Source organism: Salmo salar, chromosome 09, assembly GCF_965601325.2.
Source record: "Salmo salar chromosome 09, fSalSal1, whole genome shotgun sequence".
In the NCBI taxonomy this organism is placed as follows: Eukaryota; Metazoa; Chordata; class Actinopteri; order Salmoniformes; family Salmonidae; genus Salmo; species Salmo salar.
The window spans coordinates 78,462,893-78,481,222 of NC_138299.1; the positions used below are offsets into that span (position 1 = coordinate 78,462,893).

Consider the following 18,330-nt stretch of genomic DNA (forward strand, 5'->3'; position numbering starts at 1 on the left):
GAACTGTGACATGTACATTTGTAACTTTTTCTTGCGATTTTAGCTGTTTCTAAATCTTGTCTTTATAGGTGCGAAGGTTCCGTGGTCAGAAATGCTCTGAATTCCACTGATATGTGGCCATTTCAGCACCACGGTCGTGAACAGCGCTGTTCTCCAAAGCGGCTGTATTGCAAAAGACCCTGTAACATAGTAAATTGTGAATTATACAGGGATATTGCCTAACCTTTGTAAAGATGAGCAAACGTTTTCTGTACTAGAAATTGGATTCATCAGTATATACACGTTTTCTGTATCCTACATAATGCACAGTAATACCTTAGTGCTGGTTATAGTTGCATAGTTTAGCGTAACGTGTATTTTGTTTGATATTTCTTGTCCACATACTACTGGCATCATGGTTTACATGTATCCTACATACATTGGCTGAAATGTGTTAATATAGCCTTCATTACTGGGTTGGGTTAAGTTTGATAGTGCTATGCTTTATTCCATGGAGATCTACAGCTTCCCGAATATATTGGAAGATGTTTCTTTTTTAAGTATATCTGTTGTTCAGTAGATTGAACTCAAAGGGACGCTGTTGGTCAGTGTGGCATTTTTAGAGCAGATTTGCAACAGTACCTCCCCCATCATCTCGGTATATTAGAGAGAGAATGAGCCGCATGCAGAGCACATTCCGGGTTACAGAGAACACTAAGCACGGAGATACGCAGCTGAGATTCTTTTGTTCCTGAGTGTTGGAGTTTAGGGACATCTTTAAAAAAAAATGTATTCACTAAACAGTGAAACTAATGGAATATCACGGCGTTCTTTACGGATTGTAACGTGTTTGTTGTTTGATGTGGCAGAGAAAATGTCGGGCAGAACAATGACACGGCAAGTACTGTTGTTTATCTCGGTCCTCTCTCTCAGTTCAGTACACGGGCAGGTCAGTTACTCCATTCCCGAGGAAATGGCGAAAGGCTCTTTAGTCGGTAACATAGCGCAGGATTTGGGTTTAGAAATCAAAAGACTGAAATCAGGTAAAGCTCGTATTTTTACCGGAGACAGCGCAGAGTACATCGACCTGAATAAAGAAAGGGGTGTTCTCCTCATTAAAGAGAGAATAGACCGTGAAGCACTCTGCGAACAGACGACGCCTTGTGCATTGCATTTTCAGATAATTCTAGAAAATCCCATGGAATTCTTTCGGGTAAATGTTGAGATTACAGATGTTAACGATAATGCTCCTAGTTTTAAGAAGACCGAGAAACGTTTTGAAATCAGTGAGTCTGCAGTGATTGGCGCTACATTTATGCTGGAGATAGCAATAGATCCAGACGTTGATCTTAACGGTCTCCAGAGCTACACTCTTACACCCATTCATCATTTTCAGTTAAAACTAAAAAACCAACCCGATGGAAGTAAAAAGGTAGAGATGGTGTTGCAGAAGCCTTTAGATCGGGAGAAACAGGAGCGGCTCTCTTTAGTATTAACAGCAGTAGATGGAGGCGAACCGCAGCTATCTGGAACAGTGCAGATACATGTTACAGTGTTAGATATCAACGATAATGCACCTGTTTTTACGCAGGAGATTTACAAAGCAACGGTTGTTGAGAATTCACCTAAAGGAGCCTTATTGGCCACAGTTAGCGCCTCTGATGCGGATAAAGGGTCTAATAGCATGGTTAGCTATTCTTTGTCCATCAGCACTGATCTCTTTGAGTTAGACAGCGACAGTGGTGAATTTAGACTAATCGGTCATATAGATTATGAAAAGGCAAAATATTATCAAATGTTTATCGAAGCAATGGACGAAGGAGGGCTTTCTGATTCCAGTAAAATAATCATAGATGTTATTGACGTCAATGACAACAGCCCCATTATTATTATAATGTCAAAGTCTAGTTCAATAGCGGAAGACTCTATCTCTAATACAGTTATAGCCATGATCAGCGTTAACGACCCAGATTCTGATAGTAACGGACAGGTACACTGTGGGATAAATGAAAACATTCCATTCACCATTAAATCTACATCTAATGGCTTCTATAGTCTAGTAACAGACAGTGACTTGGACCGAGAGAGAGCCTCTGAATATAACATCAGTGTGACGTGCTCTGATGAGGGAGTGCCCTCTCTCTCCAGCAGCGTCACTCTCACCTTACAGATATCAGATGTGAATGACAACGCGCCTGTCTTTGAGAGGAGCTCATATGAGGCCTACATTATAGAAAACAACACACCGGGCCTCTCTATATTCACAGTGAAAGCCAGAGACGCTGACTGGAACCAGAATGCCCGTGTTTCTTACATACTGGACGACTCCTCGGTTAACGGAGTGCCCGTCTCCTCGTATGTGTCCGTTAGTGCTGAAAGTGGAGTCATCCATGCAGTGCGCTCTTTTGACTACGAGCAGATCAAGGATTTCCAGTTCCGCGTAAAAGCGCAGGATGGAGGCTCCCCTCCTCTCAGTAGCAATGTGACTGTGAAAATAATGATCCAGGACCAGAACGACAACGCGCCTCAGGTTCTGTATCCAGTCCAGACTAGCAGCTCTCTGGTGGCTGAAATGGTGCCTCGTTCAGCAGATGTGGGATATCTTGTCACTAAAGTGGTGGCTGTTGATGTGGACTCTGGACAGAATGCCTGGCTCTCCTATAAACTGCAGAAAGCGACAGACAGGGCGCTGTTTGAAGTGGGCTTACAGAATGGAGAAATAAGAACTATACGCCAAGTCACTGATAAAGATGCTGTGAAACAAAGGCTCACTGTTGTAGTGGAGGACAACGGGCAGCCCTCTCGTTCAGCTACAGTCAATGTTAACGTGGCGGTGGCGGACAGCTTCCCTGAAGTGCTCTCGGAGTTCACTGACTTTACGCACGACAAGGACTACAACGATAACCTGACTTTTTACTTAGTCTTGGCTTTGGCTGTAGTCTCATTTCTGTTCATCACATGTTTAGTGGTTATTATATCAGTGAAAATATACAGATGGAGACAGTCTCGCGTCCTCTATCATTCCAATCTCCCTGTTATTCCGTATTATCCACCGCGTTACGCAGACACTTTGGGGACAGGAACTCTACAACACGTGTACAATTACGAGGTGTGCAGGACGACTGACTCCAGAAAGAGTGACTGTAAGTTCGTCAGGCCCTGTAGTCAGAACGTACTGATAATGGACCCCAGTTCTACAGGGACGATGCAGCGGATGCAGAGTGAGCAGAACATCCTGGATGAACCAGACTCTCCAATAGAGGTCTGTTATATTTGAATCATTATCTTTTCCCTAAAAATACGATGTTCTGTTGTTTATCCATCGCATGATTTGACCTGTTTTAAATCCAATATGTACCTGCAAGATTTAATGGTCAGATATGCTCTTCATTCCACTGATATGTGACCATTTCAGCACCATGGTCATGGACAGCGGAAAGAGGCTGTATTTCAATGGGTAGCTTGTAGTTTCCTATATTAGCATAGTTTCAATTCATCCACATCTTACTGTCATGTTGGTTTACATGGGTCATTAATACGTAGGCCTATATGTATTGATATGGAATGATAGTGCTGCATTTGGTCTCATGCAGACTAACCAGCCCAAATATCTTGTAATATTTTTCGTCCTCTGTTATTCAGTAGATTGAACTCAAAGGGACGCTGTTGGTCAGTGTGTTGCAGTTTTAGAGCAGATTTGCAACAGTACCTCCCCCATCATCTCGGTATATTAGAGAGAGAAAGAGCCGCACGCAGAGAACACAGTCTGGGTTACAGAGAACACTAAGCACCGAGACACCGAACTGGGATTCTTTTGTTCTGGAGATACGGATTATTGGTAGAACATTTTGTTATTTTCTCAGTTTATATCTGAAGGAAATATACTATTTTCATAACGGATTATATGGTGCTTGTTGTTTCATGTTGAAGGGAAAATGTCTGACAGAACAATGACACGGCAAGTACTGTTGTTTATCTCGGTCCTCTCTCTCAGTTCAGTACACGGGCAGGTCAGTTACTCCATTCCCGAGGAAATGGCGAAAGGCTCTTTAGTCGGTAACATAGCGCAGGATTTGGGTTTAGATATCAAAAGACTGAAATCCGGTAAAGCTCGTATTTATACCGGAGACAGCGCGGAGTACATCGAGCTGAATAAAGAAAGGGGAGTTCTCCTCATCAAAGAGAAAATAGACCGTGAAGCTCTCTGCGGACAGACAACGCCTTGCGCACTACATTTTCAGATTATTCTAGACATCCCGATGGAATTTTATAGTATTACCGTTGAAATAACAGATATTAATGATAATGCGCCCAGTTTCGAAAAAAATGAAATGAAATTCAAAATCAGTGAGTCTGCTGTGACAGGGGCTAAATTCTTATTAGAGAGGGCAATGGATTCTGATGTTGGCGTTAACGGCCTACAGAGCTATTCCCTTACGCAAACCGACCATTTTGCCCTAAAACTAAAAGATCAGCCAGATGGAGGGAAAATGGTTGAAATGGTTCTACAGAAGCCTCTCGATCGAGAAAAGGAGGAGGAGATTTCCCTTGTATTAACAGCTACGGATGGGGGCTATTCTCAGATGTCTGGGACTGCACAGATCCATATCATTGTGCTGGACGCCAACGACAATGCCCCTGTCTTTACACAGCCAATATACAAGGCTACCATTACTGAGAATGCCCCTAAAGGATCCGTTGTAGCAGCAGTAAGCGCATTTGACGCTGATAAAGGCGCACATTCTAAGATAACATATTCAATTTCAAACACAATTGCTGATGTGCGAGACATTTTTGAAATAAATGAGTTCGACGGACATTTGAAAGTAAAAGAAAATGTTGACTATGAAAAGGCCCGTCACTATCAGATACATGTTCAGGCCAGTGATGACGGAGGGCTGACTGATTCATGTAAAATAATTCTTGACGTCATTGATATAAATGACAACAAACCAGCTATCAATATTATGTCCAAGACTAACGTCATAACAGAAGATTCTAAACCCGGTACTGTAGTAACTATGATTAATGTACAAGACCCAGACTCAGGTGAAAATGGTCAAGTCCAGTGTTCGATAAACGATCATATTCCATTTACAATTAAATCAACGACGAATAATTTCTTTACTGTAGTAACAGACAGTGACTTGGACCGAGAGAGAGCCTCTGAATATAACATCAGTGTGACGTGCTCTGATGAGGGAGTGCCCTCTCTCTCCAGCAGCGTCACTCTCACCTTACAGATATCAGATGTGAATGACAACGCGCCTGTCTTTGAGAGGAGCTCATATGAGGCCTACATTATAGAAAACAACACACCGGGCCTCTCTATATTCACAGTGAAAGCCAGAGACGCTGACTGGAACCAGAATGCCCGTGTTTCTTACATACTGGAGGACTCCTCGGTTAACGGAGTGCCCGTCTCCTCGTATGTGTCCGTTAGTGCTGATAGTGGAGTCATCCATGCAGTGCGCTCTTTTGACTACGAGCAGATCAAGGATTTCCAGTTCCGCGTAAAAGCGCAGGATGGAGGCTCCCCTCCTCTCAGTAGCAATGTGACTGTGAAAATAATGATCCAGGACCAGAACGACAACGCGCCTCAGGTTCTGTACCCAGTCCAGACTAGCAGCTCTCTGGTGGCTGAAATGGTGCCTCGTTCAGCAGATGTGGGATATCTTGTCACTAAAGTGGTGGCTGTTGATGTGGACTCTGGACAGAATGCCTGGCTCTCCTATAAACTGCAGAAAGCGACAGACAGGGCGCTGTTTGAAGTGGGCTTACAGAATGGAGAAATAAGAACTATACGCCAAGTCACTGATAAAGATGCTGTGAAACAAAGGCTCACTGTTGTAGTGGAGGACAACGGGCAGCCCTCTCGTTCAGCTACAGTCAATGTTAACGTGGCGGTGGCGGACAGCTTCCCTGAAGTGCTCTCGGAGTTCACTGACTTTACGCACGACAAGGACTACAACGACAACCTGACTTTTTACTTAGTCTTGGCTTTAGCTGTAGTCTCCTTTCTCTTTATCGTATCCATCATAGCCATACTGTCAGTGAAATGCTACAGATGGAGACGCGAGCAAATGTTTTACAAATCCAATGGGAATCTCCCAGTTATTCCATACTACCCGCCACTTTACGCAGACGTAGGAAGCACGGGGACTCTGAGACAGGTGTATAATTACGATGTGTGTGGAACGACTGACTCCAGAAAGAGTGATATGAAATACGTCAGACCTTACAGTCAGAGCATCATTAGTCTGAACGGAACACAGACCCTCCCCCACGCGCAGAGGGACACGCTGATCAATGACGATTCAGACAGTCAGGTAAGCATGAATAATCGTCTCTCATAACCTCAGAATAATTATGACCTCGCCGTTTTTGGTGTCATGACCTTATACGGATACTACCTTGTTCTTATTTTAACATTAACTATCATTATTTTGCAAGTGTTGCCTAGGTTTTCTTTTGTCCTACACTGAAAGGTTGGCTTCAACCATGAATATCTGAAAGGTGTTTCCTGTGGCCTTTACTTCTGACTGATTTGTGATTTCGCACCATGCGTAATGGCCCAATTGTAACCATCAGCTATATACTTTAAGCCAAACAACCATCAGTTGATGTGTTGTTCTTCACAGCTCATTTATAAAGGAAAATGGTCATTGTCATCATACCTTGCGTATAGTGTGTTTTACTGCAAGATACTGGGGTTTGGATACGCTTAGGTTTTACGCATGGTTGGAGAGCACAGGTGTTTTCAGTATTCTGTGTGTAGTTTACACGTATCAACTCAGAGGGCCGCTGTTGGTCAGTGTGTTGCAGTTTTAGAGCAGATTTGCAGCAGTACCTCATCATCTCGTTATATTAGAGAGAGAAAGAGCCGCACGCAGAGAACACAGTCTGGGTTACAGAGAACACTAAGCACCGAGACACCGAACTGAGATTCTTTTGTTCTGGATTTTGGGCACATCTTCTTTACATTTCTTGCACTGGAACAAATGGAATATTACAGATTTCTTAACGGATTATAACGTGAGGTGTTTTATATCCCAGAGAAAATGTCGGACAGAACAATGACACGGCAAGTACTGTTGTTTATCTCGGTCCTCTCTCTCAGTTCAGTACACGGGCAGGTCAGTTACTCCATTCCCGAGGAAATGGCGAAAGGCTCTTTAGTCGGTAACATAGCGCAGGATTTGGGTTTAGATATCAAAAGACTGAAATCAGGTAAAGCTCGTATTTATACCGGAGACAGAGCAGAGTACATCGAGCTAAATAAAGAAAGGGGAGTTATCCTCATCAAAGAGAAAATAGACCGTGAAGCGCTTTGTGAACAGACAACACCTTGTGCACTGCATTTCCAAATTACTTTAGAAAACCCGATGGAATTATACCCGGTAACTGTAGAGATTACAGATATAAACGACAACGCTCCCACTTTTCAAAAGACTGAGCGACGATTGGAAATCAGCGAGTCTGCTGTGACTGGATCAAAATTTATGTTAGAGAAAGCAGTGGATCCAGACATTGATTTAAATGGCCTCCAAAGCTACTCACTGAAACACGCTGATCATTTTGTTCTGAAATTACATAGTCAGGCAGACGGAAGTAAAAAGGTTGAGATGGTTTTACAGAAACCTCTAGACCGAGAGAAACAGGAGCAGATGTCTCTGATATTAACTGCTTTGGATGGAGGGGAGCCTCAGCTATCAGGGACAATGCAGATACACGTCACAGTGCTGGATGCAAACGACAATGCGCCCGTTTTTACCAAACCAGTGTATAAGGCAGCAATAAGTGAGAATTCACAAAAAGGAACGTTTGTCACGACAGTTAGTGCGTCTGATGCAGATAAAGGCACAAATGGAGAAGTGTCTTACGTGATTGCAAATAGCATGAACCGTCTTTCAACGTTATTCCACATAAATGAAGATGGTGATTTGATATTAGATGGCCAAGTTGATTATGAAAAAGCCAGAAGTTATCAGATTGATATAGAAGCCATAGATAATGGTGGTCTCTCGGACTCAAGTAAAATAATCATTGATATTAGTGACGTAAATGACAATAGTCCTCTAATCAATTTGATTTCCAAATCCGGTATAATACCAGAGGATTCCCGTCCTAACACAGTAATAGCTATGATGAGCGTAAACGACCCTGATTCTGAGAGTAATGGTAAAGTTAACTGTGGCATAAATGAGAACATCCCATTCACCATTAAATCTACATCTAATGGCTTCTATAGTCTAGTAACAGACAGTGACTTGGACCGAGAGAGAGCCTCTGAATATAACATCAGTGTGACGTGCTCTGATGAGGGAGTGCCCTCTCTCTCCAGCAGCGTCACTCTCACCTTACAGATATCAGATGTGAATGACAACGCGCCTGTCTTTGAGAGGAGCTCATATGAGGCCTACATTATAGAAAACAACACACCGGGCCTCTCTATATTCACAGTGAAAGCCAGAGACGCTGACTGGAACCAGAATGCCCGTGTTTCTTACATACTGGAGGACTCCTCGGTTAACGGAGTGCCCGTCTCCTCGTATGTGTCCGTTAGTGCTGATAGTGGAGTCATCCATTCAGTGCGCTCTTTTGACTACGAGCAGATCAAGGATTTCCAGTTCCGTGTAAAAGCGCAGGATGGAGGCTCCCCTCCTCTCAGTAGCAATGTGACTGTGAAAATAATGATCCAGGACCAGAACGACAACGCGCCTCAGGTTCTGTACCCAGTCCAGACTAGCAGCTCTCTGGTGGCTGAAATGGTGCCTCGTTCAGCAGATGTGGGATATCTTGTCACTAAAGTGGTGGCTGTTGATGTGGACTCTGGACAGAATGCCTGGCTCTCCTATAAACTGCAGAAAGCGACAGACAGGGCGCTGTTTGAAGTGGCCTTACAGAATGGAGAAATAAGAACTATACGCCAAGTCACTGATAAAGATGCTGTGAAACAAAGACTCACTGTTGTAGTGGAGGACAACGGGCAGCCCTCTCGTTCAGCTACAGTCAATGTTAACGTGGCGGTGGCGGACAGCTTCCCTGAAGTGCTCTCGGAGTTCACTGACTTTACGCACGACAAGGACTACAATGACAACCTGACTTTTTACTTAGTCTTGGCTTTGGCTGTAGTCTCATTTCTGTTCATCACATGTTTAGTGGTTATTATATCAGTGAAAATATACAGATGGAGACAGTCTCGCGTCCTCTATCATTCCAATCTCCCTGTTATTCCGTATTATCCACCTCGTTACGCAGACACTTTGGGGACAGGAACTCTACAGCACGTGTACAATTACGAGGTGTGCAGGACGACTGACTCCAGAAAGAGTGACTGTAAGTTTGTCAGACCCTGTAGTCAGAACGTACTGATAATGGACCCCAGTTCTACAGGGACGATGCAGCGGATGCAGAGTGAGCAGAACATCCTGAATGAATCAGACTCCCCAATAGAGGTTTGTTATATTTGAATCATTCATTTTCTCCTAAAAATATATATTTGTATGGGTCGTGCATTTAACTCTGTAACATCGAGTCTTTAAATTTGGAAACTTTCCATGTTCAGAAATTCGACACATTTTTCCGATTTTGTCAATTCAGCACCACTGACATGGTCAGCGGCTTTTTCACAGATGACCTGTAACGGAATGAAGGGTGAATCATCGTTGTCAAGATCAGGATGACTTTTTGCATAAATAAATAAATTCATAAGTCTATATCAGTATTTGTGTATTTGTATGGAATGCACACAACCATACATCAGATTTGAGAAATGTGTGTTCCGTCGTGATGTAGGCTATATTAAGGCAACGTGTGTCTTGTTTGAGATTACTCGTCAACGTCCTGTGGCATCTACGTTTACAGTTGTCCTAGATGTGTTGATAGTTATGTTGGGTATAGCATGGTAGAGCTAATGTTTCTCCTTTGGAGACTTAAACCTTCACAAGTATGTTGGAAGGTGTTTATATTTTAAGTATATCTGTTGTTCAGTAGATTGAACTCAAAGGGACGCTGTTGGTCAGTGTGTTGCAGTTTTAGAGCGGATTTGCAACAGTACCTCCCCCATCATCTCGGTATATTAGAGAGAGAAAGAGCCGCACGCAGAGAACACAGTCTGGGTTACAGAGAACACTAAGCACCGAGACACCGAGCTGGGATTCCTTTGTTCCGTGGGTTGATTATTGACAGATCATTATTTTAATTTTCTGGATATAAATTTGACGGAATTGAGCAAATTACTGAACGGATTCTATGGTGTTTGTTGTGTCATGGCGCAGGGGAATATGTCGGGCAGAACAATGACACGGCAAGTACTGTTGTTTATCTCGGTCCTCTCTCTCAGTTCAGTACACGGGCAGGTCAGTTACTCCATTCCCGAGGAAATGGCGAAAGGCTCTTTAGTCGGTAACATAGCGCAGGATTTGGGTTTAGATATCAAACGATTGAAATCAGGTAAAGCTCGAATACACGTTGGAAATAGCGCAGAATACATCGAGTTGGATAAAGACAGGGGAGTTCTCCTTATCAAAGAGATAATAGACCGCGAAGCGCTCTGCAGACAGACAACGCCTTGCGCACTGCATTTTCAAATTATTCTGGAGAATCCAATAGAATTTTATCGCGTCACAATTGAGATTATCGATATCAATGATAATGCGCCTGTTTTCCAAAAAGATTCAATGAAATTCGAAATAAGTGAATCAGCTGTGACTGGAGCTACATTTGTGCTGGAGAGAGCTTTTGATTCTGATATAGGAGCAAATGGACTCCAAAGCTACTCCCTTAATCCAACTGATCATTTCAGTCTAAAATTACATGGTCAAACTGATGGTAGCAAAAAGGTAGAGATGGTTTTACAGAAGCCTTTAGATCGAGAGAAACAGGAGCAGATGTCTTTAGTGTTAACTGCCCTCGATGGAGGAGACCCTCAGATGTCTGGGACAGTGCAGATTCACGTCACTGTGCTAGATGCTAACGATAATGCTCCGGTTTTTACACAGGCAGTATATACGGCGAGTGTTGTAGAGAACTCACAGAAGGGTACTTTATTAACTACAGTTAGTGCCACTGATATAGATCATGGATCTTATGGTTTAGTCACATATTCTATATCAAGCAGCACAATTGGTATTTTGGACCTATTTGAAATAGACGAGAGTAATGGCGAAGTGCGTTTGATAGGCAAGGTCGACTATGAAAGCGATAAACATTATCAGATTGACTTAGAAGCAAAAGATAAAGGAGGTCTTTCTGGTTCCAGTAAATTTGTTGTCGACATTGTGGACGTCAACGACAACAGCCCTTTGATTGATTTGATGTCAACTTCTAAATCAATACCAGAAAATTCCCCTTCTCAGACAGTCATATCTGTAATGAGCGTCCACGACCCAGACTCTGATAGTAACGGAGTGGTGGACTGTGTTTTAACTGAAAATATTCCCTTTACCATTAAATCTACATCTAATGGCTTCTATAGTCTAGTAACAGACAGTGACTTGGACCGAGAGAGAGCCTCTGAATATAACATCAGTGTGACGTGCTCTGATGAGGGAGTGCCCTCTCTCTCCAGCAGCGTCACTCTCACCTTACAGATATCAGATGTGAATGACAACGCGCCTGTCTTTGAGATGAGCTCATATGAGGCCTACATTATAGAAAACAACACACCGGGCCTCTCTATATTCACAGTGAAAGCCAGAGACGCTGACTGGAACCAGAATGCCCGTGTTTCTTACATACTGGACGACTCCTCGGTTAACGGAGTGCCCGTCTCCTCATATGTGTCCGTTAGTGCTGATAGTGGAGTCATCCATGCAGTGCGCTCTTTTGACTACGAGCAGATCAAGGATTTCGAGTTCCGTGTAAAAGCGCAGGATGGAGGCTCCCCTCCTCTCAGTAGCAATGTGACTGTGAAAATAATGATTCAGGACCAGAACGACAACGCGCCTCAGGTTCTGTACCCAGTCCAGACTAGCAGCTCTCTGGTGGCTGAAATGGTGCCTCGTTCAGCAGATGTGGGATATCTTGTCACTAAAGTGGTGGCTGTTGATGTGGACTCTGGACAGAATGCCTGGCTCTCCTATAAACTGCAGAAAGCGACAGACAGGGCGCTGTTTGAAGTGGGCTTACAGAATGGACAAATAAGAACTATACGCCAAGTCACTGATAAAGATGCTGTGAAACAAAGGCTCACTGTTGTAGTGGAGGACAACGGGCAGCCCTCTCGTTCAGCTACAGTCAATGTTAACGTGGCGGTGGCGGACAGCTTCCCTGAAGTGCTCTCGGAGTTCACTGACTTTACGCACGACAAGGACTACAATGACAACCTGACTTTTTACTTAGTCTTGGCTTTAGCTGTAGTCTCCTTTCTCTTTATCGTATCCATCATAGCCATACTGTCAGTGAAATGCTACAGATGGAGACGCGAGCAAATGTTTTACAAATCCAATGGGAATCTCCCAGTTATTCCATACTACCCGCCCCTTTACGCAGACGTAGGAAGCACAGGGACTCTGAGACAGGTGTATAATTACGATGTGTGTGGAACGACTGACTCTCGAAAGAGTGATATGAAATACGTCAGACCTTACAGTCAGAGCATCATTAGTCTGAACGGAACACAGACCCTCCCCCACGCGCAGAGGGACACACTGATCAATGACGATGGGGAAAACCAGGTGAGAACAACGTGGCTACGTCATCAGCATATAGGTTTTCGTTTTCAAGAGCTGTAGTTTGGGTTATAAATCTCGTTCGATTTCAAGGCAAGGTTATACATTTCATGTTCTGTTACCATTTCATCAGATTTTTCTTAGCCTATTTAAACAAGACAGTAGCAAACAAAACGCATGGTATTGGGTTTTTGACGTTTGCAGGGGTTTGGACATTTCACATTTGATCATTTCATTTCTGCCTCATAAATGCAATCTCAAACATCGGACAATTTATGGCAAACTAATATTTGTGCAGATATTTGTGCAATATCTATTCAGGGCTCTAAGGGCCGCTGTTGGTTGGTATCAGGATATATACGTCTCAGACAGTAGACCCTCCCTCTCTTCTTTGCGTCACAAGCTGCGCAGCGGACTCTACTTCCATTTCATCAGAACTAGTCTCCTAAAAGAGCCCACACAATCGTTGGGACGTGTTGGTGACGCAATATTCATTATTGTGGAGGAATTAGTATTTGTATTATTTTTTCTCTCAGCCTGAGTAGTCTGACGATGGACGATCTTTGTTGTCATGGCGCAGGGAGGACCAGCTCGCGGATATGTACATGGAGGACATGGGTCATGCTGTTTGTCTGTCTCTGTGGCGCAAGGGTAGCACGCGCCCAGGTCCGTTATTCCGTCCCCGAGGAGATGGCGAAGGGCTCACTCGTGGGGAATATCGTACAGGATCTGGGTTTGGATGTAAAAAGGTTGAAATCTGGTCGAGCGCGGATCTTTACTGAGGACAGCAGTGAGTGCATCTGTCTGAATGTTGATAAAGGAACGCTTGTGGTGAAAGAAAGGATAGACAGAGAGGAGCTGTGCGGCCAAGTCTCTCCTTGCTCTCTGCATTTTCAGATCATCGTTGAAAATCCGATGGAGCTCCATCGAATTGATGTGGAAATATTAGATATTAACGACAATGCTCCTGCTTTTGCTAAAAAGGAAATGAATTTCCAAATAAGTGAATCTGCGGCTCCTGGGGCTCGGTTTTCACTCGACGGTGCGAAAGATCCCGATGTGGCTCTAAATAGTCTCCAAACGTACAAACTAAATCCTACGGATCATTTTCAATTGAAAACCCTATCTCGCTCTGATGGAACGAAATACGTCGAAATGGTTCTGCAGAGCGCACTTGATAGGGAAAAACAGGAAGAGCATAAACTCATCTTAACTGCTTATGATGGCGGCAGCCCCCAGAAATCTGGCTCCGTCAAAATCAATGTTATTGTCTTAGATGCAAACGACAATGCCCCTGTATTTGGCCAGTCACTGTATAGGGTGGTCGTGCCAGAAAATGCGTCAAAGGGAACGATTGTCTTGACAGTGAGCGCCACTGATGCAGACCAGGAAACAAATGGAGATGTGATCTATTCCTTTTCTCAAAATACAGATAGTGCTTCAGTTCTATTCAATATAGACGCCCATACCGGTGAGATTATCATAAGTGGTCTGTTAGATTTCGAAAAAGTTAGGCATTATGAACTAGATGTAGAGGCGACAGACAACGGAGGGTTAACAGATACTAGTAAAGTGCTTATTGAAATGACTGACGTGAACGACAATGCACCCGTTATTAGCATAATTTCATTCTCCAACCCTATTCCCGAGGACTCTGCCCCGGAGACGGTCATAGCCATGCTCAATATCAAAGATTCAGACTCAGGTAAAAACGGTCAGGTGAAGTGTTCTGTTAGTCCAGATTTACCTTTCCGCATAAAGTCATCCTCTTCTAATTTCTACAGTTTAGTGTCAGACCAGGCTTTGGACCGTGAAACTACGTCTGAATATGACATAACAATAACAGCCACAGATGAAGGGTCGCCATCTTTTTCCACTAATAAGACAGTAACACTGAAAATATCAGATGTGAATGACAACGCCCCCCTGTTTACACGACAATCATACACCGCTTACGTTATTGAGAATAACTTACCTGGAATGTCAATATTTTCAGTCAAGGCCAGCGACACAGACTCAGGCAACAACGCGCGTATTTCATATTTGCTTGGTGATAATCAAGTGAATGGAGTGTCGGCGTCTGCGTACATTAGAGTAAATGCAGAGAGTGGGGCGATTCTTGCTGTGCGTTCTTTCGACTATGAGCAAATAAAAGAGTTCCAAATTCGTGTAAAAGCGCAGGATGGAGGCTCCCCTCCTCTCAGTAGCAATGTGACTGTGAAAATAATGATTCAGGACCAGAACGACAACGCGCCTCAGGTTCTGTACCCAGTCCAGACTAGCAGCTCTCTGGTGGCTGAAATGGTGCCTCGTTCAGCAGATGTGGGATATCTTGTCACTAAAGTGGTGGCTGTTGATGTGGACTCTGGACAGAATGCCTGGCTCTCCTATAAACTGCAGAAAGCGACAGACAGGGCGCTGTTTGAAGTGGGCTTACAGAATGGAGAAATAAGAACTATACGCCAAGTCACTGATAAAGATGCTGTGAAACAAAGGCTCACTGTTGTAGTGGAGGACAACGGGCAGCCCTCTCGTTCAGCTACAGTCAATGTTAACGTGGCGGTGGCGGACAGCTTCCCTGAAGTGCTCTCGGAGTTCACTGACTTTACGCACGACAAGGACTACAATGACAACCTGACTTTTTACTTAGTCTTGGCTTTAGCTGTAGTCTCCTTTCTCTTTATCGTATCCATCATAGCCATACTGTCAGTGAAATGCTACAGCTGGAGACGCGAGCAAATGTTTTACAAATCCAATGGGAATCTCCCAGTTATTCCATACTACCCGCCCCTTTACGCAGACGTAGGAAGCACAGGGACTCTGAGACAGGTGTATAATTACGATGTGTGTGGAACGACTGACTCTCGAAAGAGTGATATGAAATACGTCAGACCTTACAGTCAGAGCATCATTAGTCTGAACGGAACACAGACCCTCCCCCACGCGCAGAGGGACACGCTGATCAATGACGATTCAGACAGTCAGGTGAGCATGCATTATCGACTGTAACCTATATAATTACCTTGTAACAAGCTAGAACAAGTAATTAGGCCGTACATACCAAGTACTTACCAATTTGACACTGACCTTTTTTGTCTTGTCTTTAGCGGTGGTACATGCTATGTACCTGTCTTCAGGCAATCACATTCCTATATACTCATTCTGGAATAATGCCTATGTAATTAATATAGGTTATAGTGTTGCCAAAGACTGCCCTTTGAAACAGCAGTGAACCTGTATGAAATAATCTTATGGAATACATTCGGGGACAAAGAGGGCAGTGCTGCTGAAGGCCATAGAGAAACACAAAGAATGGTTATACTGGACTGGGCTGGACTGGACTGGTCTGGGCTGGACTGGGCTGGACTAGACGAGACTGGACTGGACTAGGCTGGACTGGGCTGGACCGGGCTGGAATAGATGAGACTGGACTGGTCTGGGCTGGACTAGACGAGACTGGGCTGGACTAGACGAGACTAGACTGGACTGGACTGGGCTGGACTAGACTGGACTGGGCTGGGCTGGACTAGATGAGACTGGACTGGTCTGGGCTGGACTAGACAAGGCTGGACTGGTCTGGGCTGGACTAGATGAGACTAGGCTGGACTGGACTGGACTGGGCTGGGCTGGGCTGGACTAACGAGACTGGACTGGGTTGGGCTGGACTAGACGAGACTGGGCTGGACTGGGCTGGACTGGGCTGGACTAGACGAGACTGAACTGGGCTGGGCTGGGCTGGGCTGGGCTGGGCTGGACGAGACTGGACTGGACTAGGGCCTGCAGAGGGTTTATTCTCTCTCACACACACACTGCACTATTTTTAACCTGTATGGGCTACACCCAGTGGAATCCCGTGGCGCGATATTCAAATACCTTAGAAATGCTATTACTTCAATTTCTCAAACATATGACTATTTTACACCATTTTAAAGACAAGACTCTCGTTAATCTAACCACACTGTCCGATTTCAAAAAGGCTTTACAACGAAAGCAAAACATTAGATTATGTCAGCAGAGTACCCAGCCAGAAATAATCAGACACCCATTTTTCAAGCTAGCATATAATGTCACAAAAACCAAAACCACAGCTAAATGCAGCACTAACCTTTGATGATCTTCATCAGATGACACTCCTAGGACATTATGTTATACAATACATGCATGTTTTGTTCAATAAAGTTCATATTTATATCAAAAAACAGCTTTTTACATTAGCATGTGACTAGCATGTGACTAGCATTCCCACCGAACACTTCCGGTGAATTTACTAAATTACTCATGATAAACGTTCACAAAAAACATAACAATTATTTTAAGAATTATAGATACAGAACTCCTTTATGCAATCGCTATGTCCGATTTTAAAATAGCTTTTCAGTGAAAGCACATTTTGCAATATTCTGAGTAGATAGCCCGGCCATCACAGGCTAGCTATTTTGACACCCACCAAGTTTGGTACTCACCAAACTCAGATTTACTATAAGAAAAATTGGATTACCTTTGCTGTTCTTCGTCAGAATGCACTCCCAGGACTTCTACTTCAATAACAAATGTTGGTTTGGTTCCAAATAATCCATAGTTATATCCAAATAGCGGCGTTTTGTTAGTGCGTTCAAGACACTATCCGAAGGGTAAAGAAGGGTGAAGCGCCTGTCGCGTTTCGTGACAAAAAAATTCAAAATATTCCATTACCGTACTTCGAAGCATGTCAAACGCTGTTTAAAACCAATTTTTATGCGATTTTTCTCGTAAAAAAGCGATAATATTCCGACCGGGAAAACCTGTTTTCGTTCAAATATTGAAAATGTAAACATGGTGGAGTCTCGTGCACGAGCGCCCCAGTCTCATTGTTCTCAGATCGACCACTTACCAAATGCGCTACTGTTTTTCAGCCATGGCCTGCAAAGTCATCATTCAACATTCTGGCGCCTTCTGAGAGCCTATGGGAGCGTTAGAAAATGTCACGTTATGCCAGAGATCCCCTGTTTTGGATAGAGATGATCAAGAAGGCCAAGAAATGGTCAGAGAGGGCGCTTCCTGTTTAGAATCTTCTCAGGTTTTGGCCTGCCAAATGAGTTCTGTTATACTCACAGACACCATTCAAACAGTTTTAGAAACTTTAGGGTGTTTTCTATCCAAATATTCTAGTTACTGGGCAGGAGTAGTAACCAGATTAAATCGGGTACGTTTTTTATCCGGCCGTGCAAATACTGCCCCCTATCCCCAACAGGTTTTAACACCGACCTAAATTCCTTTCTCTCAAACACTGCTGTTACTGTATATTCCTGACTTTGAACCGTGTACATACAGAGAGCGAGAGATGGAGAGAGGAGAGAGAGAGGAGAGGAGATTGAGGAGTGGTAGAGATGAGAGAGGAATTGGACTGAAAGAGGTGGGAAATGTGTTGGAGAGAAGGATTGAGGATGGGGAGAGGCAGTAGCAGGGAGCCAGAGAGAGGGAGGGTGTGGGGGAGGGGAAGAGATGAGAGCGGAATCGGACTGAAAGAGGTGGGAAATGTGTTGGAGAGAAGGATTGAGGATGGGGAGAGGCAGTAGCAGGGAGCCAGAGAGAGGGAGGGTGTGGGGGAGGGGAAGAGATGAGAGAGGAATCGGACTGAAAGAGGTGGGAAATGTGTTGGAGAGAAGGATTGAGGATGGGGAGAGGCAGTAGCAGGGAG

General features: G+C 44.0%; 2 protein-coding genes across 15 annotated transcripts in view; both read left to right on the forward strand.

Annotated features, from left to right (window-relative positions):
* The window catches only part of LOC106611851 (protocadherin gamma-C5), a 180,322-nt gene that overhangs the window by 104,020 nt on the left and 57,972 nt on the right, over positions 1–18,330 (forward strand). The window contains exon 1 of one of the 14 annotated variants that reach the window (XM_045723982.2): positions 42–3,241. The exons of 10 other annotated variants lie outside the window; for them this stretch is intronic. In XM_045723982.2, the coding sequence (XP_045579938.2) occupies positions 767–3,241 (2,475 nt within the window). In that variant the 5' untranslated portion in view covers positions 42–766. 3 more of the 14 variants (XM_045723980.2, XM_082955942.1, XM_045723969.2) reach the window with 3 other exon arrangements.
* On the forward strand, positions 3,646–6,335 carry LOC145858041 (protocadherin beta-16-like). Its single transcript, XM_082955947.1, has one exon. It carries the CDS (start codon positions 3,915–3,917, stop codon positions 6,333–6,335), a length of 2,421 nt encoding a protein of 806 aa, XP_082812073.1. The 5' UTR covers positions 3,646–3,914.

Coding starts and splice junctions, on each gene's coding strand:
- LOC145858041 (XM_082955947.1), top strand. CDS start 3,915: ATGTCTGACAGAACAATGACACGGCAAGTACTGTTGTTTATCTCGGTC.